Below are 26,221 nucleotides of genomic sequence, written 5' to 3'. Positions count from 1 at the left end.
TGCAAAAAACTAATCATAAATCGAAAAATATATCTTTTTAAATATCTCCGGCTTTGCCGGTGAAAGAGTAATCTTAGATCAATTAAAATCAGTTAATGACAAAAAGCTATAGTCTAGCTAGAAAGACCATTATGTAATGAAAAATATTCACCAATGCCGTCGTGCTAGCAATATACTTCTTGCCATTCACAAGTTGACAAACTTGCCGAAATGTCAGAGCAGGTAATTACTCTCAGTAAAAAGCGGGCTTTTTATGAAAAGGCCAAAGCAAAGCTGTCAATACAATCTAAGCTAAGAACCGCTTCCTGCGCTTCTGTGGGATATATTACTGATTATGGTATTTTAGGATGATGCGGTGCTGATTTCGTGCATGATCAATTCGCTCATGAAGGCACTGCGTTACGAGCCATTACTGATCTAAACTTAAACTTCCAGCTACATCTATCACTCTTGGCTATTCACAGACAGAGTTTCATCACCCTCGCGTTTCTTTGCAAGCAACAACAATGAATTGAATTTGACTCAATACATTTTACGGCAACGTTGATCTCCACACAAGCCCCAAGAAACAACAAGTGAACCGTTCCTGACACTCCACGAATTTACAAATTCGTCGAAATAACAGACAAAATAGACTGTCAGTGGCTTCAATAGAAACAGTAAACAACCTTTTACCACGACCCGCCCACAGTGTGAATGTTTAATTCTGGTTTGATGCGATGTCATGAGCTCGTTTACTTATCTAAAGCTGAAATTTCTACCTATATGACGTGTAATTAGTTTCTGTCTCAGTCGTCTGATTCACCCTCGCCTGGTCAAGTAGCAACAATGAATGCGACTCAATACGGCTTCAACTTCTACACAGAAGCGTCAGGAAATACAACGAAAGTCTTCCAGGAACCAAATGGCTTGAAAAATTTTCGTCTAACGTTGATTGCGATGGTGATTTTTAGCAGCGTCGTAGGTAACTTTATGGTTTGTAAAACTGTATGGAAGATATCGTATCGTAAACCTTTCTCCTACGATTTAGTAGCAAACGTAGCTGTAGCCGAGTTAATCAACTCATTGTGTATATCCATCATCGTGTTTTACGAAGAAAAGGGCACCTGGACTCTTGGAAAAACAGCCTGCGTCTTGACCAATCCGCTTCTTGTGCTTACCATGTGTGTGATAACCAATTCGTTGGCTATCATCGCGGTTTACCGCTACCGAGCTACACTCAACAAAACAAGACCATCTGGTCTCGTGAAGGCGCTCATAATTGCTGGAGTGTGGCTAATGGCCCTCACAATAACACTGCCACTTTTTGTCACGCGTAGACTAGTACGATATTCGACAGGGGACTTCGAATGCCGGTCATACTTCCCTGGGGACAAAAAATCTGACACCCCTGGTTATAACAAATACACCATAGTGCGGCTTATTTTCACGTTCGCTGTGCCCTACTGTGTTATCCTGTCGGCTTACATAGCCTTGGCCATCAAATTGAAGTTGTTTGTTCGTAAAAAAGAAAATAATCAGATCGACATGAGCTCATTTATATCTTCCGCCGCAAATGCAGCTGAACATGTGCAAGCCGATAATGCAAATGCCAGTCCAAACTCCAGTCCACGGCTGGCGGATGGAAGACCAAATATCAAGCCGGAAGCGCAAACACTTCATCTGGAAGGGAACATTAAAAATAAGCGAAGGAAAAGACAACTAACCGTCCAAAAAGCTGAACATCAGTTATTGAGAATGATTTTTGTAATAATCTTAATATTTGTGGTTTGTTACACTCCATATCAGGTCATGTTCCTGTGGGAGTACTTCGGAGGAATCGAAAACTGGAAATTTTATTATCACCAACTCTTGCGCGATTACTTGTTTATTCTCAAATGTTTACCGAGCGCTGTTCACCCGATTTGTTACGGTGCTATGAACAGCACATTTGCCAGAGCGTTTTCAAGAATCTTCACGTGTTGGTGTTAAAAGGTTCCAGAACGAAAGGGTGGATTTTAGCTTATTAGTTGCTTATGCATAGGACCACAATAGGGGTTAGACCTGGATCAACCATTAGCAACTTGTGACAATATACGACATGTAGACAAGTTTTATGAGCCACAAGCAAGTTTGAGGCCTTCCCGATGCCATGCAATTTAAGAGGTTGATGTACAGTTAGCTCTACAAAGACTCTATTTCATCATTATGAAGCGTATAAGTGTTAATCCCCCCCACCCCCCATGTAGATTTTATTACCACTCGGAAATTCCAGGACGGTCAAGAAATATTCAATCTTGTGAAGCAAATGCTGCTCACTAGGACAGTTTGAGTCGCTTTCAACGCCTTTTTTCCTTCACGAAAATATTTACCCAGCGCACTGGGAACAATCCGCCGGAGAACTGAGCACATCTCTAAACATTGCTTAATAAGAGGGATTATCTTCACACTATCTTCTGTGAATTGATATGTTTCCGAAACCGAGTTATCTAACTATTTCTGTGATTTATTTACTTGCACTAGCGTGACAAAGTATTATTAAACATTAATCATAAACATATTCTAAACAATTATTGGACGTGGGTTTTGTGTGATATCCAGAATAATCAAGGTCGAGGTAGGGGTTATCAGCCGAAGCCGAAGGCTGAGGCTGATGACCCTTACCGAGGGTTACCATTTTATTATACATTTATCGAAAAAAAAAAATGGAAGTCATGTTTTTGCTTCTTCACTGACGCCAAGCAAAACAAAGCGCGCGAACTTGACATGATTTTCCTTAGGAATCATGCTCCGCGGTCATACATGAGATGATTACCCGTGACCTTGAGTGTCCTTGACATGATTATTGTATAATCTCCAGAGATGACGTCACAAGCGCTGATTTCGAAAATTCACTGTACGCTTTCGGCCAATCAGAAAATAGAAAGTGAGTTCGATGTATAATAATACTTGTTATTATACATATCGTTTCGGTAAGGGTTATCAGCCTCAGCCTTCGGCTTTGGCTGATAACCCCTACCTCGACCTTGATTATTCTGGATATCACAAAAACCTGATCCAATAATTGTTTATTATCTATTTTAAGCACCTTAACCATTTACTGTAATTTACTTGTGGTGTAATGTGTGTTATTTTGACCGTAACAACTTCATTATTTAGTCAGCATTCCACATTACTGAGTATTGAATGGAAACCCGAACAGACACACTGAAAGAGAGAGACGTCATAAATCTCCGCTAAGTAATCCTTTATGTCGTGCTTGTGTAGAATCCTTGGAACTGCTAATGGCAGTGATTGTATCGATTGAGACATATACATAGTTTCAGCTAGTTTAAATGCCTTGACCGGTTTGAACCGACCGTTAGACTTCACTAAACTGTTTGGCGTTTTCATGTACAGTGAACGTTGAATGGAACATGAACATATTACAGTCAAAATGTGTCAAGTGTTCCGTCCAAATAACGATGATGGCTTTTATTATTGATTCAGAGCGGATTTGATTGTAGGGTTGGAATTTTGAAAGTTGAACTGAATAGTGCCACAATCATTCAACCGTGGCTTCCACTCAAATATGGAATGCTTACTGGATTATGCACAGACTGATCACTTTAGTAACAGTCTGCATGACATTTCAAATGATAATCACATACACTGAATCACATGGCGTTTGGAACGCCAATATTTTTTAACAGTCACTTTTAAAGCAGCATTCATCATACTTACTCAGCTATCGCGAGTTGCTAAGGGAGAACTATTCCATAAATCGATCTGAAATTGTCCAGCTGTTTCGAACTGTACAGTCAGTTACAATTCTCCACAATTTTTCCTTCATGGTTGCCTTGATCAGGCATAGATTTGTCATCCGGTCCTCCTTAGGCTTGACGTGAGCGATCCCCTGTTTCACATTAGGATGCACTTTGTCTTTAATCCAATCAAAGTTCGATACATTGATAATGTTTGCCATGATTGAAAACCAAGAATACAAGGGGATCTGAGGTTTCAGGGGGCTATGTTTGCTGCTCAAAAACATTGGTGTCAAATTAGTTTTGTTATTTAAATTTAGCAACCATTAAACAGAAGAAGCTTTTGATTCAGAAGCCAAGGTGAGAACAGCTGCTCAAACAATTACATGGTGTTTTGTACAAGGCTGCCATAAGGAAAAAAATGACATATTTCCACTGATTTAAATTTACTATAAATTATAGTTACCAGCTTAAAGGAAGTGACATGGGGAAATGAAAGTGAGATTTGGACTGCAAAATCTAATCTAGAGACTTCCTCGAGACTTCCAATTCATCAAACTTTTTCGGCAAGTAGTGAGCAATAGGCTAGATGACACAAACAAAGCAAACTGAATAATCATGTTCATGGCCACGCATCAAGCTGACGTTTATTACATCGATAGTAGTTAATTGATGAGGACTGATACACATAGGTCCGCAATTCGTACATATGCCTACTTCGCTTTCTCGAAATGAGGGTTTCCAATGCACATAAACTTGACTAATAACCAGCCGCTATTTCTCTGGTCACAAAACTATACACAGTTTATCCAAAGTGGTCTGGAGCGAGAGCAATTACGTGCTGGGCCCCTTGGCTTGATTGCCTATTTATTTTTCAACCAGAAAACTGACGACTGGGTTCGAGTTAGGTATCGTACAGCTGGTGAACAAGTTCAAGATAAATAGGCCGTTTCCGAGTTGCCCGTTTGCCACTGTGTCAAAACGAGTCTTTCTGCGAAACCATTCATATGAAAATGAGTTGCGTCTACATATTCATTTTCATGCAAATCAAACCGTATAAAAGGTTTTGCGACAAGACTCGTTTTGAAACAGAGGCACAAGGCAACTTGGAAATTGCTTTTTGCAAACACCTATTTGTATTTAGCCCGAGTAAGGCATATGGCAGGCTAAAACGAGGAACGATCCGGTACTGAGGTGCTTCAAGAAGATGAAGCTGTTCAGTCTTCAACGCTTTTACTTTTCTTTAAGTACAATAACAAATAATTACTTCCAACCACTAAGGATTGCAACTATATCGAATCTATAGCTACAACTAACATTTACCGGTGAATAGTAAATATCATAACACCCTAGTCATTGAAATCTTTGTGTTAAGCTTTTTGGAAAGCTATCCTTAATGGGTCTATCTAACGAGAAGAGTCAGTTGAATGACTCTAAACGACAGCCAATTGAAAATGTTAAAAACAATATTGCAAAAATTGAAACAAAATCATCGAAATACTATAATTTCCATAATAATAAAATGAAACGTCTTCTGGAGACCCAAGTCAACCGAAGTAATAAACCCCACAGTTTCACTTTGTTCTCATATAACTTAGTGAAAAACGTTCAAGCATGAGTTTTTCAGTAGTAAACAAAGATGTTTGGGTTAAAAACGTCTTCAGCGATAGCAAATATGCCAACCGAGAACTATTGACGTTTGGAAAATTTAAATTAAAAAAAACAATGTTTGTAAACAAATATTTTCCCTATGGTTTGAATGTAAAACTAGGACGAAGAATTATTTTGTGCCTCGACAGGAAATCATTCTGATAAAAGCTTTCCGATAAAACTTGCTCATCATTCCATAAAACACAGGATGCAAGGCGCTTGGCAAGCAGGTCAGAATAAAAACAAACCTGGTAAAAGTGAAACGATGCTGCCAGACTAAAAACGCCTCCACTTTAAATTCACGCAAAAGGAACTGAACTTGGAAAGGAATGTAGCACACAACAAAAATCAACACAATGACAAATACCATTCTCAGCAAGTCACTCTCTAGTTCAAAGTTACTTTTGTTGTTTCTCGTCAATTCATTTTAATTACGCAATAGATTGTGGGTGTTTTCGTTGTTACCTTCTTCAGAATTTCCACGGAGAGCGTTATTCATTTTTTCTGTTTTTCTCTCCACCGTTTCTGTCTTATCATTGATTGCAATGTCGACGAGCTCTATTTTTTCTTGGTTCATGTCCTCTACACACGTGGAGAGTTGAACCGCTGTAAGGGATTTGCTTTGTGCGTCTCGAAGTCTCTCGATGACAAATATGTGCTCCCTGAGTTTTTTGCTCACCAAAGCATAGGATATCGCCATTATGACAAGTGGCATGGCAAAGTTGATCACAAACAGAACGACTGTATAAGCATCTTGGTAGTGTGCATAGCCTTCTGGAAATATTTCTTCGCACGGATGAATCTCGCAGTTGTCACCGTACGAATTCACAACACGGAGAACTGATGCGGGGACCGTTAGCCCGATAGACCCCACCCATGTGACAATTATAAGACAACAGATTTTTCGAGGAGTTGGTTTGGCGACCAGTGGTTTGACGAGGAGAAGACAGCGATAAAATGAAAGAATGGCTAATGTTGTTGTGATAACCAGCACACTTGTCATTTGTAAAGGATCCAGAATCTTGCACATAACGTATCCCAGCTTCCAAGAAAATGGCGGCTCGTCGGCGTGGATTGTGAAGACCGTAGAAACCGTGCTGAGAATTTCAGCGAAAGCCAAGTTGCTGACTAACTAATGTGCAAACGGTTTAGTTCCAGGCTGCCTCCAGACTGCTCGACACACTACAAAGTTTCCAACCAGAGAGAGCACTGCTATCAGGCTGAACAAGACTGTTCGAATAATCCGTGATACTTGAGGTTCAGGAACGTATAAAGATGAAGTGCTGTTGGTGGCACCGGCAGCTGTTTGGTTGACACTGTCCCTAAAGCATGACATGACTTCAGCGATGACTTCTTGTCTTCGGCTGAAAACCTTTTCGCCTGGTTGAAGGCTTGAACGTTAAGAAAGAAAAAAGGAGCTATTTCAGATCTTGTGGAGATTGTGTGGAGCGAACTTCGTTTTTCTTTCCGAAAAATAAATCAAGCGATCCCAGTGTGAGTAATAATTGTACCCGTTGCATTAGCTTTTTACTCTTAGCATTGGGAAGCCCACCCATTTGCGGTCATTTAATTCCCATTTCGAAATCAATTTCGCATTATAGATTAGCATAATGTCTTTGGGTAAAGGTGACAAACCAAAGAATCGATTAGAGAAAAATGTTGCAATGACCACTATGAAAACGATTAGCTGCAAACGTTATTTTACATATACTTTTTTTTACATCTCGGAATACAAACCAGATAACTCAGTTTTTGATCCAGTCTTCAATCATTTGAGTCCCTAATTCAGGTGATTTAAACACGTTTAACATCACAGCCAAAAGAGTTAATTAAAATACTGCGGCCTCATGGTCGATCTCACGGAAGGACAACTGCAGGGTGTGATACGAGAAATATCTTACCATTGTTGGAGCTTGTTACACCATATGCATTAGAAGCCTGGCCAAAATAAAGTCATCTACTATCTGAAGTACTTCTTTCTGTCTGATTTTACAAGCTTTTTAGGAACAACCCTGAGAAATCTGGAACAAGGTCGGCCGTCAATGAAAGAAATCTAGAATATGGTCGGAAAAGTTCAAATAAGCCGATTAGCGGCTGGGAGAGCTGCGAAAACCTGCTTGTGTCTCATTGTGTAGACTGACTAAATTCAATGAAAGGGCGCAATGCAAAAACTTTAGACGTCTTATTGATACAGAATCTTACGTTTTAAAATGAAATAGAAACTTAAGTCGCATTCGTGTTAAGAATGAGAGGACAGAAAAGTGTGTCAAGCAACAGCGACCAAGAAAAGCCAAGAATTAATTCACACTTCCTACAGCGTTTTGTTTTCTGTCATTGTCTTTTTCGAAGAAAACAGAAAATTATCTCATTTGTAAAATACTGATCTCCTGGCAACATCGTTAACAGGAGGAAAACTCATTTTCTCACCATCGATCGTTTTTTGTTTTGTTTTTACACTCTTTTTGATGTGTCCGTTATCTACAACTGGCAGACTGTTGACGACGGATTTTTGATAGACTGTGAATTACTTACCGGTGTTTTCTTTTTTCTTTATTTTTTTGAATTACAGGCGAGTTTTTCATTATCATTTTATGCCTTTAAATCGTTTCTACGTGGTTTTGTTCCGTGTTTTGCCGTGTACATGTCATATAATTTGGGACATTCGGGTCCTTTTAGTCGACGAACTAATTGCAGGTTATGAATTGGTAATGATTATAATGACACCAAGCACGTAAATGGTAATATTATCTACCATTTAGAGCTTCATTGTGTAAGAAAAAAATCGCCAGGTTAATATTGGCCAGATATGCTGACGAAAAGGAAAAACAACTTGTTACTATTTTTTGTTACCATCTCAATGCTTTATTAGGACGTGACCGGCTTCATTTGCCTTTGAATTTTACATTCTACGTCTCTTATTTAAATTCCTACTTACTAATTAAAGCAAAAAGCAAGTTTCATTACCTACTAATCTTGAATTTAGATGACTGGTTTATTGAATAGGACCAAAAATATACATCAAGCAACCAGGGAATGCTTATTGGCGGTTAACAAAAAAGGATACATATACTGACTTGTTAAACGAAACTCTAAGGTGACCATTCACCTAACATTGCAATCAAGTTATGATCTTACGCTGAGTAAATACTGAAAAAAGAACCCTTCGTTTTTCTTGTAAAATGTAATCGTCTTGGTGAGTTTTTTTTTTTTTTTTTTTTTTTTTAAATTTTGGCTTATTTTCACTTCGCACGTGGTCATTTTTTACTGGCTTTTACTGTGTCTCGTACAATTAGGACCAGACGTATAATTAAGCCCTGCATGGCAAGCTTAAATAAGTGTTGGTCAAATTAATTCAAGGATTATTAATGCGGAAAGTTCTAAGAGATTCCATAAACATGCGGTCTGTGTATTGAGTGCCCTAAAGGACGAAACGAAAACGTGTAACGAAAAGATGCGAACTCGATGGCAAAAGGAATACTGCTGACTAGTTTATAATGGAAAACAACTGCCGGAGTAAAGCGAATAAAAGATTTCCTAGATATGCACAAATTTCATGCAGGTGCTTTTCTGAATATCTTAATCTGTATCATTCCAAATAGATAAATGAGCTATTATCTCTTGGAAGAAGAGTTCTGTACGGACGTTTTCACCTCTTATTTCAAGCGAGATTTACGCTTGTCTCTAGTGCACCCTTCGTGTTTCCAATCGGTGATATCGCAAAAGAAAGTTTAAGTTATTAAACCGAGGCCGATTACTAGTCGATCTAAATCTTGCCTCGACTCAAAGTCAACTTAAGACTCAAAAGACTGAGCAACTCGAAATGGCTAGAGTTCTCACCATTACAGTAAATTTGAACCGTACTCTTTCGATTCCAGGCTCTCGTTGACGGACCTACGCGCGGTCTTTGTTGTGTTCAGTAAGAAATCATGTTATCAATCGTACACAAGTCCGGCGTTGATTTCTTCAACTCATATTCACCGCTGAAATGTCAGCAATTGCTTTTATAGAAGCAATATAGTGTCTACTTTTTATGTGAATACTGCTCTGTGCCAATAATTTCCCGCACAAGCGAGAAGTAAGCGATCTTACATTACTTGGCTTCACACTAGAGCTTGTAAGTATAATCTAAGCGCACTTGGAACCTACTTTGAGTGTGAAGGGGTAAAATGTACTTACTTGAACTTTACGGCTTAGTGACCATGGAAACGTTCGTAGTTCAAAGAAGCCGAAGTGCTTCGCCAAGTATGGTCCACACCGCACTTGAGAACACACTTGACCAATAGGATATGGAAGCCAATTGAAAGCGATGTGCAGCGTTGCCATAATTCTGATAATCCGACCGATAAACAACTTGCTTGAATTTAATTTTCAGAGACAGCCTAAATCATCGCTTTTTATATCATCCAACACCAAATAATAATAATAATAAAATTCCAGCAAGAAAAATATTCTTTGTTCTTTTTTATATTAGTTTTAACTTCATACGCTAATAAATCATTAATTTCTTTTCCAAAACAAGTTGGACGTACGGTGAGGCAGTCTTTAATTTATTCCAACGTGTAACCTAAACTATACCGAGGATTTTACGAGCAAAAGTCGTTGTATAAAATCAAAAAAGACCATTCTCTAGAAATGCAAAATACAAAATGCTCTTCTGTAAATTAAAAACCAGCTGCTGTTTCAAGTTTCAACCAGGTCATTTCTTTAAACCCGAACAACTCTGTTGAACATCACACACTAAATTGCATTTTCTCGGTTAGCTAAAGCAAGAATAAAGCCCCAGGACAATTTATTTACGAAAACCGCTTGTTGTTGAGCCATTCTAGAGAAATACAGTAGCTGCCGTTTGTTCCTTTGTGTTGCTGCTATTGCTGTTTTGCTCTTTAGCAAGCCAACAGCATTTCTTCCCGATTTTACTGCCGAACAATCGCATTTGTGATATGTATGACTGATTTTACTGCGAAAGCGCTTCAAGTAATATTCTTGGTTTTCATGTGACGTAGTCATAATCCAAAATTAGAAATTATCCTTCCTTCTGAGGTTTTAGTTTCATCAGATAAAAGACCCTGTAGGAACGTGACGTTTGGCAATGTTTTAGCTCGACAGAGTTCTTCTTTTTGTAACAGAGCACTCCAAGCTTTTGCGTTGCGTGACATGAAAATGGCGGCCAGAAAAGACTGTCGCGTAGGTCAAAAGACGAGTTATCGCTTTAGTTTTTGTTAAATAAACGGTGCCTGCACTAGAAGAAGTATTTATTTCAATGTGTCGGAGCACTAGAGTAAAAATGTTCGTTTCAATAGCAAAACTCAAGGACGGATGTTTTTGTTATTTTACGGTCGCCATGTTTGTGCCCCTCCGAAGGGCACAAACATGGCGTCTCCATACAAAGCTCTATAAATTTGGATGACACGCTTCTGCGAATAACGGGCGAATGAAAAACAGCAGAAACCTGATTCTTGGCGAGGTTGTTTATATAGCAATCATCTATCATATCCTAGATTCTTGAATTTATTTATTGAATGGTTACGATTTTTAGTTTTGATCACATGACTGGTGAAAACCAAGAATACTTTTTCATCGGGTGTGAAGCCAAGTTTTCTAAAATGCGACTCACATTTTCAAGCGCACTTGAGTCAAGTGCTTACTTGAAACTAACTTAACTTCTAGTGTGAAGCCAAGTATTAACTTTGAATTATGTTTATATTTGTTGCAGTGACGTCTTCTCCTTCGTCAAAATGTTCCATATCCAGCATATCTATTTCTAACCTCCCAGTCAGCTCGTTGAGTACATAAACCAAGTTTACATTCCCTTTACATTTACCATCAGTTTGTCAAAACCGGTATATTGTGAGGGTAAGCGTAAGCTCAGCCCATAGGTCGGCGAATTTGGAAAATCGCCCATTATTACGATCGGTTGTCCCAATTGGTTTTTTTCCAACAAATGTTCAAGCTCCCGGGATCGCACCATCACTTGCTCCGCCAAAATAGAATTATGATATTTGAAAGTAACGACGAAGTCGCGAGAGGTCGACTTGTCTCGTTTGAAGGGTTTTAATTTGCTCTTCGCGCCACAATGAGGAGTGGCGTGACTTGCAACTGGTGTCTCAGATTACATTTGGAAGTCCTTGAATTGAATGGCGGAAAGTATCGGTACCACTCCGACCAAAACAATCGAACGTGTGTGCGTTTCTCCTGCGTCGAAAAAGCAAATTTGTTTACTCTGTACTAAAGTGATTACGAACAAAGATTTTAAACAAAGATTGACGATATCGGGTGGTCGAAAAAGACCAAAGCTTGTTTGAATCTTGAAATGATCGCCAGAAAGGAGATATCCAGTGGCGAAGGTTCACTTTTGACAAACTTTTTGTGCTGAAATTGCACAGACAAAAACAAAACCGTAGTTCGGAAGATTCTTGAAGTAAGAGAAAGCTTCGAATCATCGAGGAAGTCCATTGAAGCCGAGAAAGGTGGGGCAAACAATTCGGTTCTCAAGGGATATCCAGGGGACCCCTGATCGGTTGAAGCGTAGCGACCCATTTTTGGGTCGCTGAAACTGGCGGCAATCGAGCAGGAAAAGTCCTTCGTCCCGAGGGTACTGAATAAACAAGACGAAGGACTTTTCAGAAAGTCTAATTTATAGGGAACGGGAGCAAGACGGATAGGGGCGGAAGCCGGGAGATAAAGGTACGGGAAGCGGGAGAGCAGGGTACGGGAAGCGGGAGGTTCTGATTTCCTTGTCCCCCCTCCCCTTCCTAAGCATGCGTTCGATTTACTCAATTCCGGAATGAACGGAATTGAAAACGGAGCTTTTCAAAAACGATGACATCACGATAATCATGGGATTTTCCTGCCCGAATTTTTCTCAAACACAAATTATCCAGTGATTGTTGCTCTTTAAAATTTCTACGTCTTATTAGTCGCCCTATTTGCAGACGACGATCGAATAGTATCCCATGATGCAATTTTCTACGTACGTGACGCAACATGGAACTTATCATGGACTTCAGCGTGAAATAACGTGGTTTTCTCCGCGGTCTATTTCTTATATTTATTGCATTAAAAGGTTAGAAAAGTGCATTATTTAAATCTTTGACACGATTATAATGTTTTGTAAGTGTTTAAGAGCGCGGCCTTATTATAGTATTCTTGTCTTTGATTGTGTTATATGACTATTCGCATCACAAAGTGTTCGTTAACCCGTAACAAGGTCATGAATATTCGCTTTTCTTTGCACAGTATGTTGATGTCTTCGATTTTTGGGCACCACGCCAATAAATATAGACATAATAATGATTTTTGGCAAAGAAGTACCGAGAAGTACCCACATTTTTATGACCTTTTAAGCGATCGAAGTGGACTGAAATTTCGTAACATACCAGCGTTGCGTGTGAATGTCTGCTTCAAGTCTCAGTTCGTTTGGCGCTTTATTCCCGAGCTTGGTCATCTTTTAGAGTCAAAATGATTATTTTCGAAGGTGTTTTGGTTACTATTCTTTCCGAAACTGCAAAATGCTCAGCAGTGATAACTAGGCTTAGTAATGGAGTGTTTAACTTCGTAAATTTCAATAGTTCAATGGAGCCGTAATCAAGAGATGCCATGCGGCAAACGGCACAACACGGAACAAGCCTGCTAAGAAGCGGACAAGAGATGTCAAAAGAAAAATCAGAGAACCCCTTTACTTCTGTTGTAACTTATTCGTATCAGCACAGGGCGTCTTACCCCAGCGAATAATTCGTCCGTAGGCGAATTCACAACAACCACAGGGACGAGAGCTCTTCTTCGTTCGTCCATGCTTTCCACATAGCTTTTATGTATTTCTCGACAGACCAACGAAACACAAGTAAAACCCTTCACTGTAACGGCAAAATTCTCCTTTGAAACGCAGTGAATATAAACTAACTCGGTACTCTTAAAAGCAGAAGCCACGGAATCTCATCGCGAGAGCGTGGAATAAATGATGATGTCACATACGCAGTGATAATATAAGCCTAAACCCGATGCATCATAGGATACTATTCGATCGTCGTCTGGGCGGGGCGACGGTCGGGCGACGGGGCCTAAAATGAAGAAAAGTATGGTACACAATAATTATCATATATCAAGTACCTACCTGGAGTAAGCACTCGAGAATCCAACATGGCGACGCTATCAATTACAAAACGAGCATTTTCCATTTTTAAACGACCTTTTTTACCTGCTGGAGAAAGTTTCAAATCGGCTAGAGCACTATCGATTACCAGCTATAAAAGGAAACTGTTCGGAGAAGAATCAGTGGAAAAGGCAACAGATGCTCACTCGAAACTTTTGACAGAAAAAGACACACTTTACGAGTTTGAATGTAAGTTTTGCCAATTTTAAAACGTCTCATCACTTATTATTAGATCAGAACATTATTGAAGCTTATGTCACAGCCCCTGATTGTTTTCTATAGACAGGAAATAATGCAGTTTCTCCAAAGCGTTGGGTAAAATAGAAACAGTGGAGTTTTACTGTAATCAAGCTTATAGCTCTAGTTAGCAATGATAAGCATTAATGGATCTATTCAAAGAGGACGGGAACCTTCGTATCTATTACATAGCTTTGGGGTCGATGCAAGTGGTGTAGACTTTTTTGTTTCTGCCCTGTACATACAAGCAAAGTATAAACTTAATTAGGGATAAACAAACAAAATGGCAGATTATCATTTTTTGTTTGGCAAAATAAGTAACTGAAGTATCATTGCCAGCCAAATCTAATCCAGCATATAAAGAGATTGTTCATGGGAAAACTGGAAGTTACTGAGCCATTAAACTAGATTTGAAGTTGCTAAATACAGTCGAACCTCGATTATCTGGACTCAATGGGACTAGACGAAATAGTCCTGATAATAGAGAGTCTGGAAAATCGAAATATGAATATTAATGAGGAACAAAACTGTTTAAATAAAGCAACATGTAATCATGAAACAACACTTTTACAAATCGCTTGGAAAACAATATGGTCTACTGTACGTCTTGAATCACTCAACTCTGAGCCAGTCAGAACTCATTCAAGTGTTCTTCATTCATTACGACGTGTGCGAACGCTGCTTTTGTTCTTTAAGAGCAAAACAAACTTGCTTTTGACTGCTCTTTTCAATGCTATAGTTTTAAAAAGAACATTGCTACGGATCTTGATCATGACTAATAAATATTTATGACAAAATTGGGACTAGGAAAAAGTCCGGATAATCAAGAAATCCGGATAATTGAGGTACAGATAATCAAGGTACAGATAATCGAGGTTTGACTTTGTATTGGTTCAAGTTTGTTACTTTTGTGGTGCAGCAGGTGTTACAACAACTTGAACTGAGTCAGATAGTGACTTGTCAGCAACCACCTCTCCTCGGCAACCAGTTTTCCAAAATACCAAAAGTTTCCAAGTCAAATCACTATATTTGGAACCTCTTGTAAGCGACCGCTTCTCGTAAGTGAGCGCGACCACTTTTAGAGCGAAAAGTAGGAAATTTTCCTTTGTTTTTAACCTTAACCTTAAGTGACCACTTGACAGAGAATGATGCGAAAAATGGAAAATAAGGTGTTGTAACATATTCTAATGAGAAAAAAATTTGACCCATTATGGTCTAGGCTCTTGTGAGCAATCACCTCCCATAAGCGACCACTTAGGCTTGACATTTTGGGTGGTCGCTTATGGGAGGTTCGACTATATGTAACAAAATAAATTTTTTCACTGAAGGTTCGGAGAGCAGACTGAGGGTAAAATGTAGACTGCACACTTTTTAACTGTGTTGTATAACCATTTCTCTTAATGAGAGCTAACTGTGAACAGGCTATATGGAGCATTATTCCTGTTAACCTGAGTGATGTTCATACTATTCAGGCTAACAGGAGTGCAGTTTCACTCCAATTACCCGGATTTCTCGATTATCCGGACTTTTTCCTAGTCCCAATTTTGTCATGAATATTTATTGGCTTAGCCAATTGCGATCATCATTTTTCCCCGGGTCTGCAGTTAGCAGTCTTCATTTTACACTGACCGATTTGCAAATATGTACCAAGCTAAGATAATGTCGAAGTAAATATTCACCCATATTGTTCGCTGACCGTAATAATTGTTTTAGCATAATTTTCAAAGGTAATATCATGAACTGTTTTGTCTTCTTTCTAGTCAATGATGTAAAGCCAGAATGTATTGAAGATTATGTTGCTCTGGTGTGAGTATCTCAATTTGTGATGGTGCCATTACAGTACATTACATTAGAAAGGCCTTCTGATATTATGCGATGGTGCGATTTCGCACAATCGACCTCAAATCGCATGGGATCGCACAATTCACGAAAAATCACATAATTTACAAAAGAACGCACAATATTCGTAAAATAAAACATAAATCAACAAGTTTCTTAGGAATTCCTGCATAAATATGCCATTTTTAAGATGATTTACTTTGGAAAAAGCCTAAGAAACCTTTGTCACCTTCGATTTTGTAAACATTCGAGGCTGCAAGGCGTTATTTTGCATGTTGGCGACCTAGTACGAGTCTTATTCTTAAAGAGTCGCCAATTGGTGAAACACAAACATGCCCTTTGTTCAGATCAGCCAATCTGAATGGCTGATATATACACATTCGGACTCGATGGAGTTTATACGTTCGATTGGAAATATGGTTTGTTGTTTAGCTGGAAATGGTTCGACATTTTCAACCGAATGGCTTGTTTTACTGGCTACGTTATCTGTGTAGATGTTTGGTCGTGGTATGTTTTCGTCACCTTGCAAACTTTGACCAGCGAGATTTTTGAAACATGTTGAAGAAAATTTTATTCATGACAAAATTTCCTGCAGTCAACTTGTTCAGTATGGAGCCCAGTTCTCGGCCACAAAAAACGTAAACTTGTATTTCTTACCTTGGAATAGCCTTAAGGACTTAAAATTTCACGCACAACTAGCTTCAGCATTCAGTTTACACATGTTGAGCTATCGACTGCTCAATGGTGTTTTCTCCCGAGTAATAACGAAAATGGAGGCTTCGTTCGTGGGCCCACTTATCGGCCAGTGGGCCCAGTTCTCGGCCACAAAAGAGTGCGCGCGATTCCTCAGAATAAACAACGCTTTATTACCATTTTTTGTTGTAAATCACTTATAAGGCTTGTGTTTTGATATTTCGATCACAAATTATCCTTAAAGAGCTTTGTTTCATGTTAGAAAAGAAAGTTTTTTGCACACCTAGTTTTTCTGTTACGTGCAATCAAGCGAGGCTCAAAAAGAGTTGGGTATTTAAAACGGGGTTAAGTCAGAGCTTATAGTTTTCAACATGACACCCCATTACAGCTTTATTTTTACAACTGACTCGACATGAATACTCGACGCAAAACTATGAGCGCTTTTAGTGTTGAAGGCGAGCAGGGTGGCTGAGAATAGGCAAATACACAAAAGCACTAAGGAAATATTAAGGAGTGAATTAAGGTCAAAGAATTAAACAGGCCAGGAAAAGTTTATATTTAACAGATAGCTTTATCACTCTAGGGGTGAACTGTGGCTGAAAAGACGTCTGAGGGGTGAACTGTGGCTGAAAAGACGTCTGAGGGGTCGACTGTGGCTGAAAAGACTTCTGAGGGATGAACTGTGGCTGAAAAGACGTCTGAGAGGTGAACTGTGGCTGAAAAGACTTCTGAGGGGTGAACTGTGGCTGAAAGGACGTCTGAGGGGTCGACTGTGGCTGAAAAGATGTCTGAAGGGTGAACTGTGGCTAAAAAGACGTCTGAGGGGTCGACTGTGGCTGAAAAGACTTCTGAGGGGTGAACTGTGGCTGACAAGACTTCTGATGGGTGAACTGTGGCTGACAAGAGTTCTGAGGGGTGAACTGTAGCTAAAAAAAATTTGAGGGGTGGACTGCGGCTAAAAAGACTTCTGAGGGGTAAACTGTGGCTAAAAAGACCTCTGAGGGGTGAACTGTGGCTGAAAAGACCTCTGAGGGGTGAACTGTGGCTGAAAAGACGTCTGAGGGGTGAACTGTGGCTGAAAAGACCTCTGAAGGGTGAACTGTGGCTGAAAAGACCTGTGAGGGGTGAACTGTGGCTGAAAGGACGTCTGAGGGGTCGACTGTGGCTGAAAAGATGTCTGAAGGGTGAACTGTGGCTAAAAAGACGTCTGAGGGGTCGACTGTGGCTGAAAAGACTTCTGAGGGGTGAACTGTGGCTGACAAGACTTCTGATGGGTGAACTGTGGCTGACAAGAGTTCTGAGGGGTGAACTGTGGCTAAAAAAAATTTGAGGGGTGGACTGCGGCTAAAAAGACTTCTGAGGGGTAAACTGTGGCTAAAAAGACCTCTGAGGGGTGAACTGTGGCTGAAAAGACCTCTGAGGGGTGAACTGTGGCTGAAAAGACTTCTGAGGGGTGAACTGTGGCTGAAAAGACCTCTGAAGGGTGAACTGTGGCTGAAAAGACCTGTGAGGGGTGAACTGTGGCTGAAAGGACGTCTGAGGGGTCGACTGTGGCTGAAAAGATGTCTGAAGGGTGAACTGTGGCTAAAAAGACCTGTGAGGGGTGAACTGTGGCTGAAAGGACGTGTGAGGGGTCGATTGTGGCTGAAAAGATGTCTGAAGAGTGAACTGTGGCTAAAAAGACGTCTGAGGGGTCGACTGTGGCTGAAAAGACTTCTGAGGGGTGAACTGTGCCTGAAAAGACGTCTGAGGAGTCCACTGTGGCTGAAAAGACGTCTGACAGGTAAACTGTGGCTGAAAAGACTTCTGACGAGTAAACTGTGGCTAAAAAGACGTCTGAGGGGTGAACTGTGGCTGAAAAGACGTCTGAAGGGTGAACTGTGGCTGAAAAGACTTCTGAGGGGTGAATTGTGGCTGAAAAGACTGCTAAGGGGTGAACTATGGCTGAAAAGACTTCTTAGGGGCGAACTGTGACTGGAAAGACGTCTGAGGGGTCGACGGTGGCTGAAAAGAATTCTAATGGGTGAACTGTGGCTGAAAAGACTTCTGAGGGGTGAACTGTGGCTGAAAAGACGTCTGAGAGGTGAACTGTGGCTGAAAAGACCTCTGAGGGGTGAACTGTGGCTGACAAGACTTCTGAGGGGTGAACTGTGGCTGAAAAGACCTCTTAGGGGTGAACTGTGGCTGAAAAGACTTCTGAGGGGTGAACTGTGGCTGACAAGACTTCTGAGGGCTGAACTGTGGCTGAAAAGACTTCTAATGGGTGAACTGTGGCTGAAAAGACTTCTGAGGGGTGAACTGTGGCTGAAAAGACGTCTGAGAGGTGAACTGTGGCTGGAAAGACCTCTGAGGGGTGAACTGTGGCTGAAAAGACTTCTGAGGGGTTAACTGTGGCTGAAAAGACCTCTGAGGGGTGAACTGTGGCTGAAAAGACATCTGAGGGGTGAACTGTGGCTGACAAGACTTCTGAGGGGTGAACTGTGGCTGAAAAGACTTCTGAGGGGTGAACTGTGGCTGACAAGACTTCTGAGGGATGAACTGTGGCTGACAAGACTTCTGAGGAGTGAACTGTGGCTGACAAGAGTTCTGAGGGGTGAACTGTGGCTGAAAAGACGTCTGAGGGGTGAACTGTGGCTGAAAAGACGTCTGAGGGGTGAACTGTGGCTGAAAAGACCTCTGCGGGGTGAACTGTGGCTGAAAAGACCTCTGAGGGGTGAACTGTGGCTAAAAAGACGTCTGAGGGGTGAACTGTGGCTGACAAGAGTTCTGAGGGGTGAACTGTGGCTGAAAAGACTTCTGAAGGGTGAACTGTGGCTGACAAGACTTCTGACGGGTGAACTGTGGCTGACAAGACTTCTGAGGGGTGAACTGTGGCTAGAAAGACGTCTGAGGGGTCGACTGTGGCTAAAAAGACGTCTGAGGGGTGAAGTGTGGCTGAAACGACCTGTGAGGGGTCGACTGTGGCTGAAAAGACGTCTGAAGGGTGAACTGTGGCTGAAAAGACTTCTGAGGGGTGAACTGTGGCTAAAAAGACGTCTGAGGGGTCGACTGTGGCTAAAAGACCTCTGAGGGGTGAACTGTGGCTGAAAAGACCTCTGAGGGGTCGAGTGTGGCTCAAAAGACGTCTGAAGGGTGAACTGTGGCTGAAAAGACTTCTGAGGGGTCCACTGTGGCTGAAAAGACTTCTGAAGGGTGAACTGTGGCTAAAAAGACGTCTGAGGGGTCGACTGTGGCTAAAAAGACGTCTCAGGGGTAAACTGTGGCTGAAAAGACCTGTGAGGGGTCGACTGTGGCTGAAAAGACGTCTGAGGGGTGAGCTGTGGCTGAAAAGACTTCTGAGGGGTGAACTGTGGCTAAAAAGACGTCTGGGGGTCGACTGTGGCTAAAAAGACGTCTGAGGGGTGAACTGTGGCTGAAAAGACCTCTGAGGGGTCGAGTGTGGATCAAAAGACGTCTGAAGGGTGAACTGTGGCTGAAAAGACTTCTGAGGGGTCCACTGTGGCTGAAAAGACGTCTGAGACGTAAACTGTGCGTGAAAAGACTTCTGAGGGGTAAACTGAAGCTGAAAAGACGTCTGAGGGGTGAACCATGGCGGAAAAGACTTCTGAAAGGTAAACTGAAGCTGAAACGACGTCTGAGGGGTGAACTGTGGCTGAAAAGACTTCTGTGGGGTAAACTGTGGCCGAAACGACGTCTGAGGGGTGAACTGTAGCTGAAAAGACTTCTGAGGGGTGAACAGTGGCTGAAAAGACCTCTTAGGGGTGAACTGTGGCTGAAAAGACTTCTGAGGTGTGAACTGTGGGTGAAAAGACCTCTGAGGGGTGAACTGTGGCTGAAAAGAGCTCTGCGGGGAGAACTGTGGCTGAAAAGACTTCTGAGTGGTGAACTGTGGCTGAAAAGACGTCTGAAGGGTGAAATGTGGCTGAAAAGACTTTTGAGGGGTGAACTGTGGCTGAAAAGACGTCTGAGGGGTCGACTGTGGCTGAAAAGACGTCTGAAGGGTGAAATGTGGCTGAAAAGACTTCTGAGGGGTGAACTGTGGCTGAAAAGACTTCTGAGGGGTGAACTGTGGCTGAAAAGACCTCTGAGGGGTGAACTTTGGCTGAAAAGACCTCTGAGGGGTGAGCTGCGGCGGAAAAGACTTCTGAGGGATGAACTGTGGCTGACAAGACTTCTGAGGGTTGAATTGTGACTGAAAAGACTTCTGAGGGGACGACTGTGGCTGAAAAGACTTGTGAGGGGTGAACTGAGACTGAAAAGACGTCTGAGGGGTCGACGGTGGCTTAAAAGACTTCTGAGGGGTGAACTGTGCCTGAAAAGACGTCTGAGGGGTAAACTGTGGCTGAAAAGACGTCTGAGGGGTGAACTGTGGCTGAAAAGACCTCTGAGGGGTGAACTGTGGCTGAAAAGACTTCTTAGGGGTGAACTGTGGCTGAAAAAACTTGTGAGGGGTGAACTGTGGCTGACAAGAGTTCTGAGGGGTCCACTGTGGCTGAAAAGACTTCTGAGGGGTGAACTGTGGCTGAAAAGACCTCTCAGGGGTAAACTGTGGCTGAAAACACGTCTGAGGGGTGAACTGTGGCTGGAAAGACGTCTGAGGGGAGAACTGTGGCTGAAAAGACCTCTGAGGGGTGAACTGTGGCTGAAAAGACCTCTGAGGGGTGAACTGTGACTGAAAAGACTTCTTAGGGGTGAACTGTGGCTGAAAAAACTTGTGAGGGGTGAACTGTGGCTGACAAGAGTTCTGAGGGGTCCACTGTGGCTGAAAAGACTTCTGAGGGGTGAACTGTGGCTGAAAAGACCTCTGAGGGGTAAACTGTGGCTGAAAACACGTCTGAGGGGTGAACTGTGGCTGAAAAGACGTCTGAGGGGAGAACTGTGGCTGAAAAGACGTCTGAGGGGTGAACTGTGGCTGAAAAGACTTCTGAGGGGTGAACTGTGGCTGACAAGAGTTCTGAGGGGTCCACTGTGGTTGAAAAGACTTCTGAGGGGTGAACTGTGCCTGAAAAGACCTCTGAGTGGTGAACTGTGGCTGAAAAACGTCTGAGGGGTCGACTGTGGCTGAAAAGACCTCTGATGGGTGAACTGTGGCTGAAAAGACGTGTGAGGGGTGAAGTGTGGCTGAAAAGACGTCTGAGGGGTAAACTTTGGCTGAAAAGACTTCTGAGGGGTAAACTTTGGGTGAAAAGACCTCTGAGGGGTGAACTGTGGCGGAAAAGACGTCTGAGGGATTAACTGTGGCTGACAAGACTTCTGAGGGTTGAATTGTGGCTGAAAAGACTTCTGAGGGGACCACTGTGGCTGAAAAGACATGTGAGGGGTGAGCTGTGACTGAAAAGACTTCTGAGGGGTCGACGGTGGCTTGAAAGACTTCTGAGGGGTGAACTGTGGCTGAAAAGACTTCTGAGGGGTGAACTGTGGCTGAAAAGACCTCTGAGGGGTGAACTGTGGCTGAAAAGACTTCTTAGGGGTGAACTGTGGGTGAAAAGACTTCTGAGGTGTGAACTGTGGCTGAAAAGACTTCTGAGTGGTGAACTGTGGCTGACAAGAGTTCTGAGGGGTGAACTCTAGCTGAAACGACTTCTGAGGGGTGAACTGTGGCTGAAAAGACTTCTGAGGGGTAAACTGTGGCTGAAAAAACGTCTGAGGGTCGACTGTGGCTGAAAAGACCTCTGATGGGTGAACTGTGGCTGAAAAGACTTCTGAGGGGTGAACTGTGGCTGAAAAGACGTCTGAGGGGTGAACTGTGGCTGAAAAGACGTCTGAGGGGTGAACTGTGGCTGACAAGACTTTTTAGTGGTCAACTGTGGCTGAAAAGACGTCTGAGGGGTGAACTGCGGCTGAAAAGAGGACTCAGGGGTCGACTGTGGCTGTAAAGACGTCTGAGGGGTCGGCTGTGGTCCAACGAAGAACTGGGCTTTTTGAGGGGAAATGAAACTAGTTGGAAAAACGGAGTCTTGACTACATTGGTTGGACGCAGTGGGGCCAACAAACAGCTGACTTGGGGGATATTGAGTCTGAACGGACTGGAAGACGTTTGATGATTGCTACGATAAAGCTTACCCTTTGGGGGGCACAGTGTGGCTGTAAACCATCGTTGCTGTTGTAGCCAAGTGCGACTCGAGACACCACTTTTGAGAATGGTTTTTTGTTTCCAACAGAACGTTTTCTGGGAGCACGTTCCCCTTTACGGCCCCTTCCTTTGGGCATTCCGTGAGCAACTGCCGCGGATAAATTGATCCCGCCCGAATTACACTTCGTACTAACCAGCCAACGAAGAAAATCTTTTAGACGATCTATGGCCAAACATGCAGCCAGGGTGTGGGCACAGATTGAAAATGCGGCAAGTCCGGGACATTTTGCACATTCAGCTTTTCCGTTAGCAAACACGTTTACCACGTGTGGATCTCTGGGATTTGACTTTGACGGAACAACGACTGTCTCATTGTTTTTGCGGCATTACAGAATGATGTTCTTTATTCAGGGAATCCGCCTTATTCACCAATGCAGATAAAACGTCATGAGGTATCCAGTCGATTCCGATACTTTGAATTTCCTGCATAACGGCATGTGCTCCGCTTCGAAGGGCATTCGTGGCTTGGGTAACGCTTGACTGTTGCATTTCATCAATGTTAGCCTCGTGAATTTTTTGTAACACTGCTTTTCTCTGATCGATGCGCATTCGGCTCCATTCGCTTGGGACAACTTCTAGATTCCGGAATTCTTCTCTCAATTTGTATTCCCCTCCTCCTACTGCTGCTAGCTCGACATCTTCCTTTTGCATCTTGACCAACTTCTGAACAGATGATGCAAAGGAATACTCATCCACTCTCTTCTTTCCATGCGATTCACGTGACACGAAGTCCTGCAATACATTGTTGGTTGCCTCTGAGCGGTTGGTTGTGAACTTTTCGGATGGACACGGCCAGTCCGGCTCTTTGACGAACTGGACTAATAACACAGCTCACGAAATCAGTGCTCTTGTGATTATGAAACCATTTGAAGAAATTCCGCCCATTTTGGTGTAGTGCTGACCATGGTTCTTCCAGCTGGCCGAGCTGTTTGACAAACATGTCTCTACTCGAAGCATCTGCAAACCCAGCTTCAAAGACAGTTCCTCTCTGTCTTCCAAATATGTCAGCGACAATAGTTTCCTTTACTATGCCACTTATTCCAAATTCCTGGAGTTTGCTTTCGACGTTCGCCTTCAGGTGAAGATCACATAGCAGATTTGTGGCCCTTTCAAAGTTGTTTCTGAACGCAATGACAAGAGCCTTCTCGCCATCAGTACCAAACGCTAAGACTTTGGCTAAACCTGGGTTTAGTGATTTCAGGGCTCCGCTAAAAACTGAATATGTCTCTGTCGTTTTCTTTTCGTGAGTGAGGACGACAGGGCCTATCATTGAAGGGTGCTTGCCATCTTTTCTGTTTTCTAGCAATAAGTGCTGATACGTGATGGGCATCACATTATAGTCACCTATGTCGAATGTTGGGTCCACGGTGAAGGGTTTGAACTCGACTGGATTACAGCAAACTCTTACCATATCATTCAGAGTTCTGTCGGTTGTAAGGACACACATTGGCTCTGGGTCGACTCTTACGTCTCTTATGAATGCTGATTTCCGGTCGCTTGCTTGTTTTTTACAATCGCCGAGAAGACGAAACCACGGATCATGTTGTTTTCCTGCCCCAGAAATATTCTTCACGGGAACACTCGTTTTGTCTCTGGGCTTTCGACCAAAATCCTTTACTTGCTGTCTACCTCTGGGTAGTTGTCTTATGCCAGAACAGCCGGGCAGACCCCCAAGTTCTTCTGTGACTGTTTTGTAGACCACCTCCCTTGGCTTAGATTCTTCAGAAGCCGACTTCAGGAAAGTCTTGGTACTGGTCCAGGTTCTCATGTATCCTATCGACCGTGACTTGCAATTTCCATGTGGTCTGAACTCAATTGAGTGTTCGGCGCCTCCTTTAAAGGAATACCGAACCAAACAATATCGATGCATCATACCATCAGGCCCTATAATGTGGTATATTAATATCAGTGATGCTTCATTTATTATAGGTTAATGGCTTTTACTACTAACAGTTGGTATTTTAGTTTTAAGGTTGTCGACAGTGGACAATTTTTTACATCGCGAAAATGTTCTACTCGATAGATTTTCTTCAAACTTCTATTACGGACAGACGAATTACTTGTTTCAGAAATGAAAAAAAAAAAATTGGAGGTCACGGACTTCGCTTTGCCTTTAGCGCGCCCTCGATGCCGTGACGTGGCGTGTGAATTTGCGTGTGCAGTAAGTGACATACCCGTGATCAAAATCAAATTCTGTCCTGTCTCGGGCGATTGAGAAAAAATTTAGAGATTTCCGCTTTCAAAAGCAAACGCAAATCTTTAAATATAATTTATCTCTTTCTTTTATTTTATGTGATGGACCTTTGCAACTGTACGGATAATAACAGCTCCAAAATCTTCGGACTGTTCTTTAGGGTAATCCTCTTGAAACGGCAAAATGCTTACAACCAAAATGGCTCAGGCAAGCAAATCTGTAACCTTGCATACGTGTTTGGTAACTCATCGGTTATGGAGTAATTCCGTCTCTAAACAGCTATCGCAGTACAGCATAGAGCGATGCCGGTCACATGACAGTCATTGCTCTATTATAATTTCAGTTTTAAGCCAAAGGATCACATTTTTCGGGGTTTAACGGCTAACGGTTGATCCCCATTGAGACCCTCACATCGGGTAGAAACCCCCGGAAAAACCCTTTATACATAAACGTCAAAAGTAACCTACCATAAATCACATCAGTCCTCTTCCTAAAGTCATTTAGAATCCGGTCTTTCAAGCAGAAATACTCTCTCTTAAGCGTTAGAACAACGGCTGGGCCATTCATTTCTTTACTAACGTCTTTGGAGACATTTCCACCTTTGTCAACAACAAAACGGAATTTCTTGTTACGGTTATTGAACCAGCAATCACAATCATCACACTTGAGATCCTCGATGGATTTCAATGCTTCGGTGTCTGCAATGAAGGTTCTGTGGTGCTCGACATGGATAGGTTGTTGGATACAGGCGACGCTTATGGGAAGCGACGTTCCAACTGATCTAAGAAGATTTACAACTCTCAGTGGTCCAAGAACCTCTGTTTTCTTTGTATATACAGGAAGTTTGGGGTTGTCTTTATAATACTCAGTGACACGAAATGCTTCATCCCCGCTGCTACTGTCACTTTCTTCGTCACTTGAGCATTTCCATTTACTGCAAATTACAAAGACTTTAGGCTAGGCCAATTAGTATCCTTATTGGATTACTTCCTGGAAAAAATGTTTCCCAAACAAAGGAGGCTGTTAACACATTCATTATTTCTTTTTCAAAAGTAAGAAGTACACGCAAGTTACTGTGAAAACTAAAACGGATGATAGACGCCCCGAAAGAAAACCAATGCAGGACACGTTGGCTCTTGAATGGTTTTCTTTCTCACGAAATGTTTAATTGCTTTTTTGTTCGAGCAACGCGTTTCAGGCCGAGATGCTGAATTGATATTCATCGCAATATAAGCTAACAAAATTTTGGCTTCTCATATTAGTGAGGAAAATTCATATTTTGGCGAAAAAATTGTTTTCCACCAGACCCCGCGTTTTCCACACCCCGCGTTTTCCACATTCCGCGTTTTCCACACCCCGGGACCCCGTACCCCGGGACCCCGTACCCCGGGACCCCGTACCCCGGGACCCCGTACCCCGGGACCCCGTACCCCGGGACCCCGTACCCCGTACCCTGGCACCCCGGCCCCGCATTTTCCACCTAGCCGCTGCATGCATGCATACATTTACCACGGTCTTCGGCGCTCCGTCCGCCATATTGGATTCTTCAAGAAGATGGCGTTCTTTCGCAAACGTCGTGCTTTTTCACCAATTTGATACGGTGG

The 26,221-nt window shown here is 42.3% G+C and overlaps 2 protein-coding genes, 1 long non-coding RNA gene and 1 pseudogene across 3 annotated transcripts; 2 read left to right on the top strand and 2 right to left on the bottom strand.

Annotated features, from left to right (window-relative positions):
- The first annotated feature begins 314 nt into the window (after positions 1-314).
- LOC149097400 (orexin receptor type 2-like) lies at positions 315-3,416 on the top strand. Its single transcript, XM_089280048.1, has one exon. The coding sequence runs from the start codon at positions 829-831 to the stop codon at positions 1,969-1,971; it is 1,143 nt and encodes a 380-aa protein (XP_089136174.1). The 5' UTR covers positions 315-828; the 3' UTR covers positions 1,972-3,416.
- Positions 3,417-4,338: 922 nt separating this feature from the next.
- On the bottom strand, positions 4,339-9,053 carry LOC149097399 (neuropeptide FF receptor 1-like; annotated as a pseudogene).
- A 4,437-nt stretch (positions 9,054-13,490) lies between these two features.
- LOC149097398 (uncharacterized) lies at positions 13,491-15,578 on the top strand. The gene is made up of 2 exons (XR_016204026.1): positions 13,491-13,710; positions 15,519-15,578. It is a non-coding gene; the product is annotated as an uncharacterized LOC149097398 (long non-coding RNA).
- A 7,517-nt stretch (positions 15,579-23,095) lies between these two features.
- Positions 23,096-26,153, bottom strand: LOC149097397 (uncharacterized). Its single transcript, XM_089280393.1, has 3 exons — positions 26,098-26,153; positions 25,085-25,551; positions 23,096-24,307 (listed from the first exon to the last, which is right to left on the bottom strand). Exons 1-3 carry the CDS (start codon positions 26,151-26,153, stop codon positions 23,139-23,141), a joined length of 1,692 nt encoding a protein of 563 aa, XP_089136519.1. The 3' UTR covers positions 23,096-23,138.
- Positions 26,154-26,221: the final 68 nt, after the last annotated feature.

This window comes from Orbicella faveolata, unplaced genomic scaffold, assembly GCF_042242905.1.
Source record: "Orbicella faveolata isolate gen_17 unplaced genomic scaffold, um_ofav_v1 contig_47, whole genome shotgun sequence".
Taxonomy (NCBI): domain Eukaryota; kingdom Metazoa; phylum Cnidaria; class Anthozoa; order Scleractinia; family Merulinidae; genus Orbicella; species Orbicella faveolata.
This window is presented reverse-complemented; position numbering and strand designations above follow the sequence as displayed.

Bases quoted from the DNA above. Each gene is read 5' to 3' on its own strand.
- LOC149097397 (XM_089280393.1), bottom strand. From the start codon at position 26,153: ATGGCGGACGGAGCGCCGAAGACCGTGGTAAATGTATGCATGCATGCA. The intron at 25,552-26,097 runs GTGGAAAATGCG...TGTAATTTGCAG, and splicing joins TGCATGCATGCAGCGGCTAG to TAAATGGAAATGCTCAAGTG. The intron at 24,308-25,084 runs GTAGGTTACTTT...ACCACATTATAG, and splicing joins GAGGACTGATGTGATTTATG to GGCCTGATGGTATGATGCAT.
- LOC149097400 (XM_089280048.1), top strand. From the start codon at position 829: ATGAATGCGACTCAATACGGCTTCAACTTCTACACAGAAGCGTCAGGA.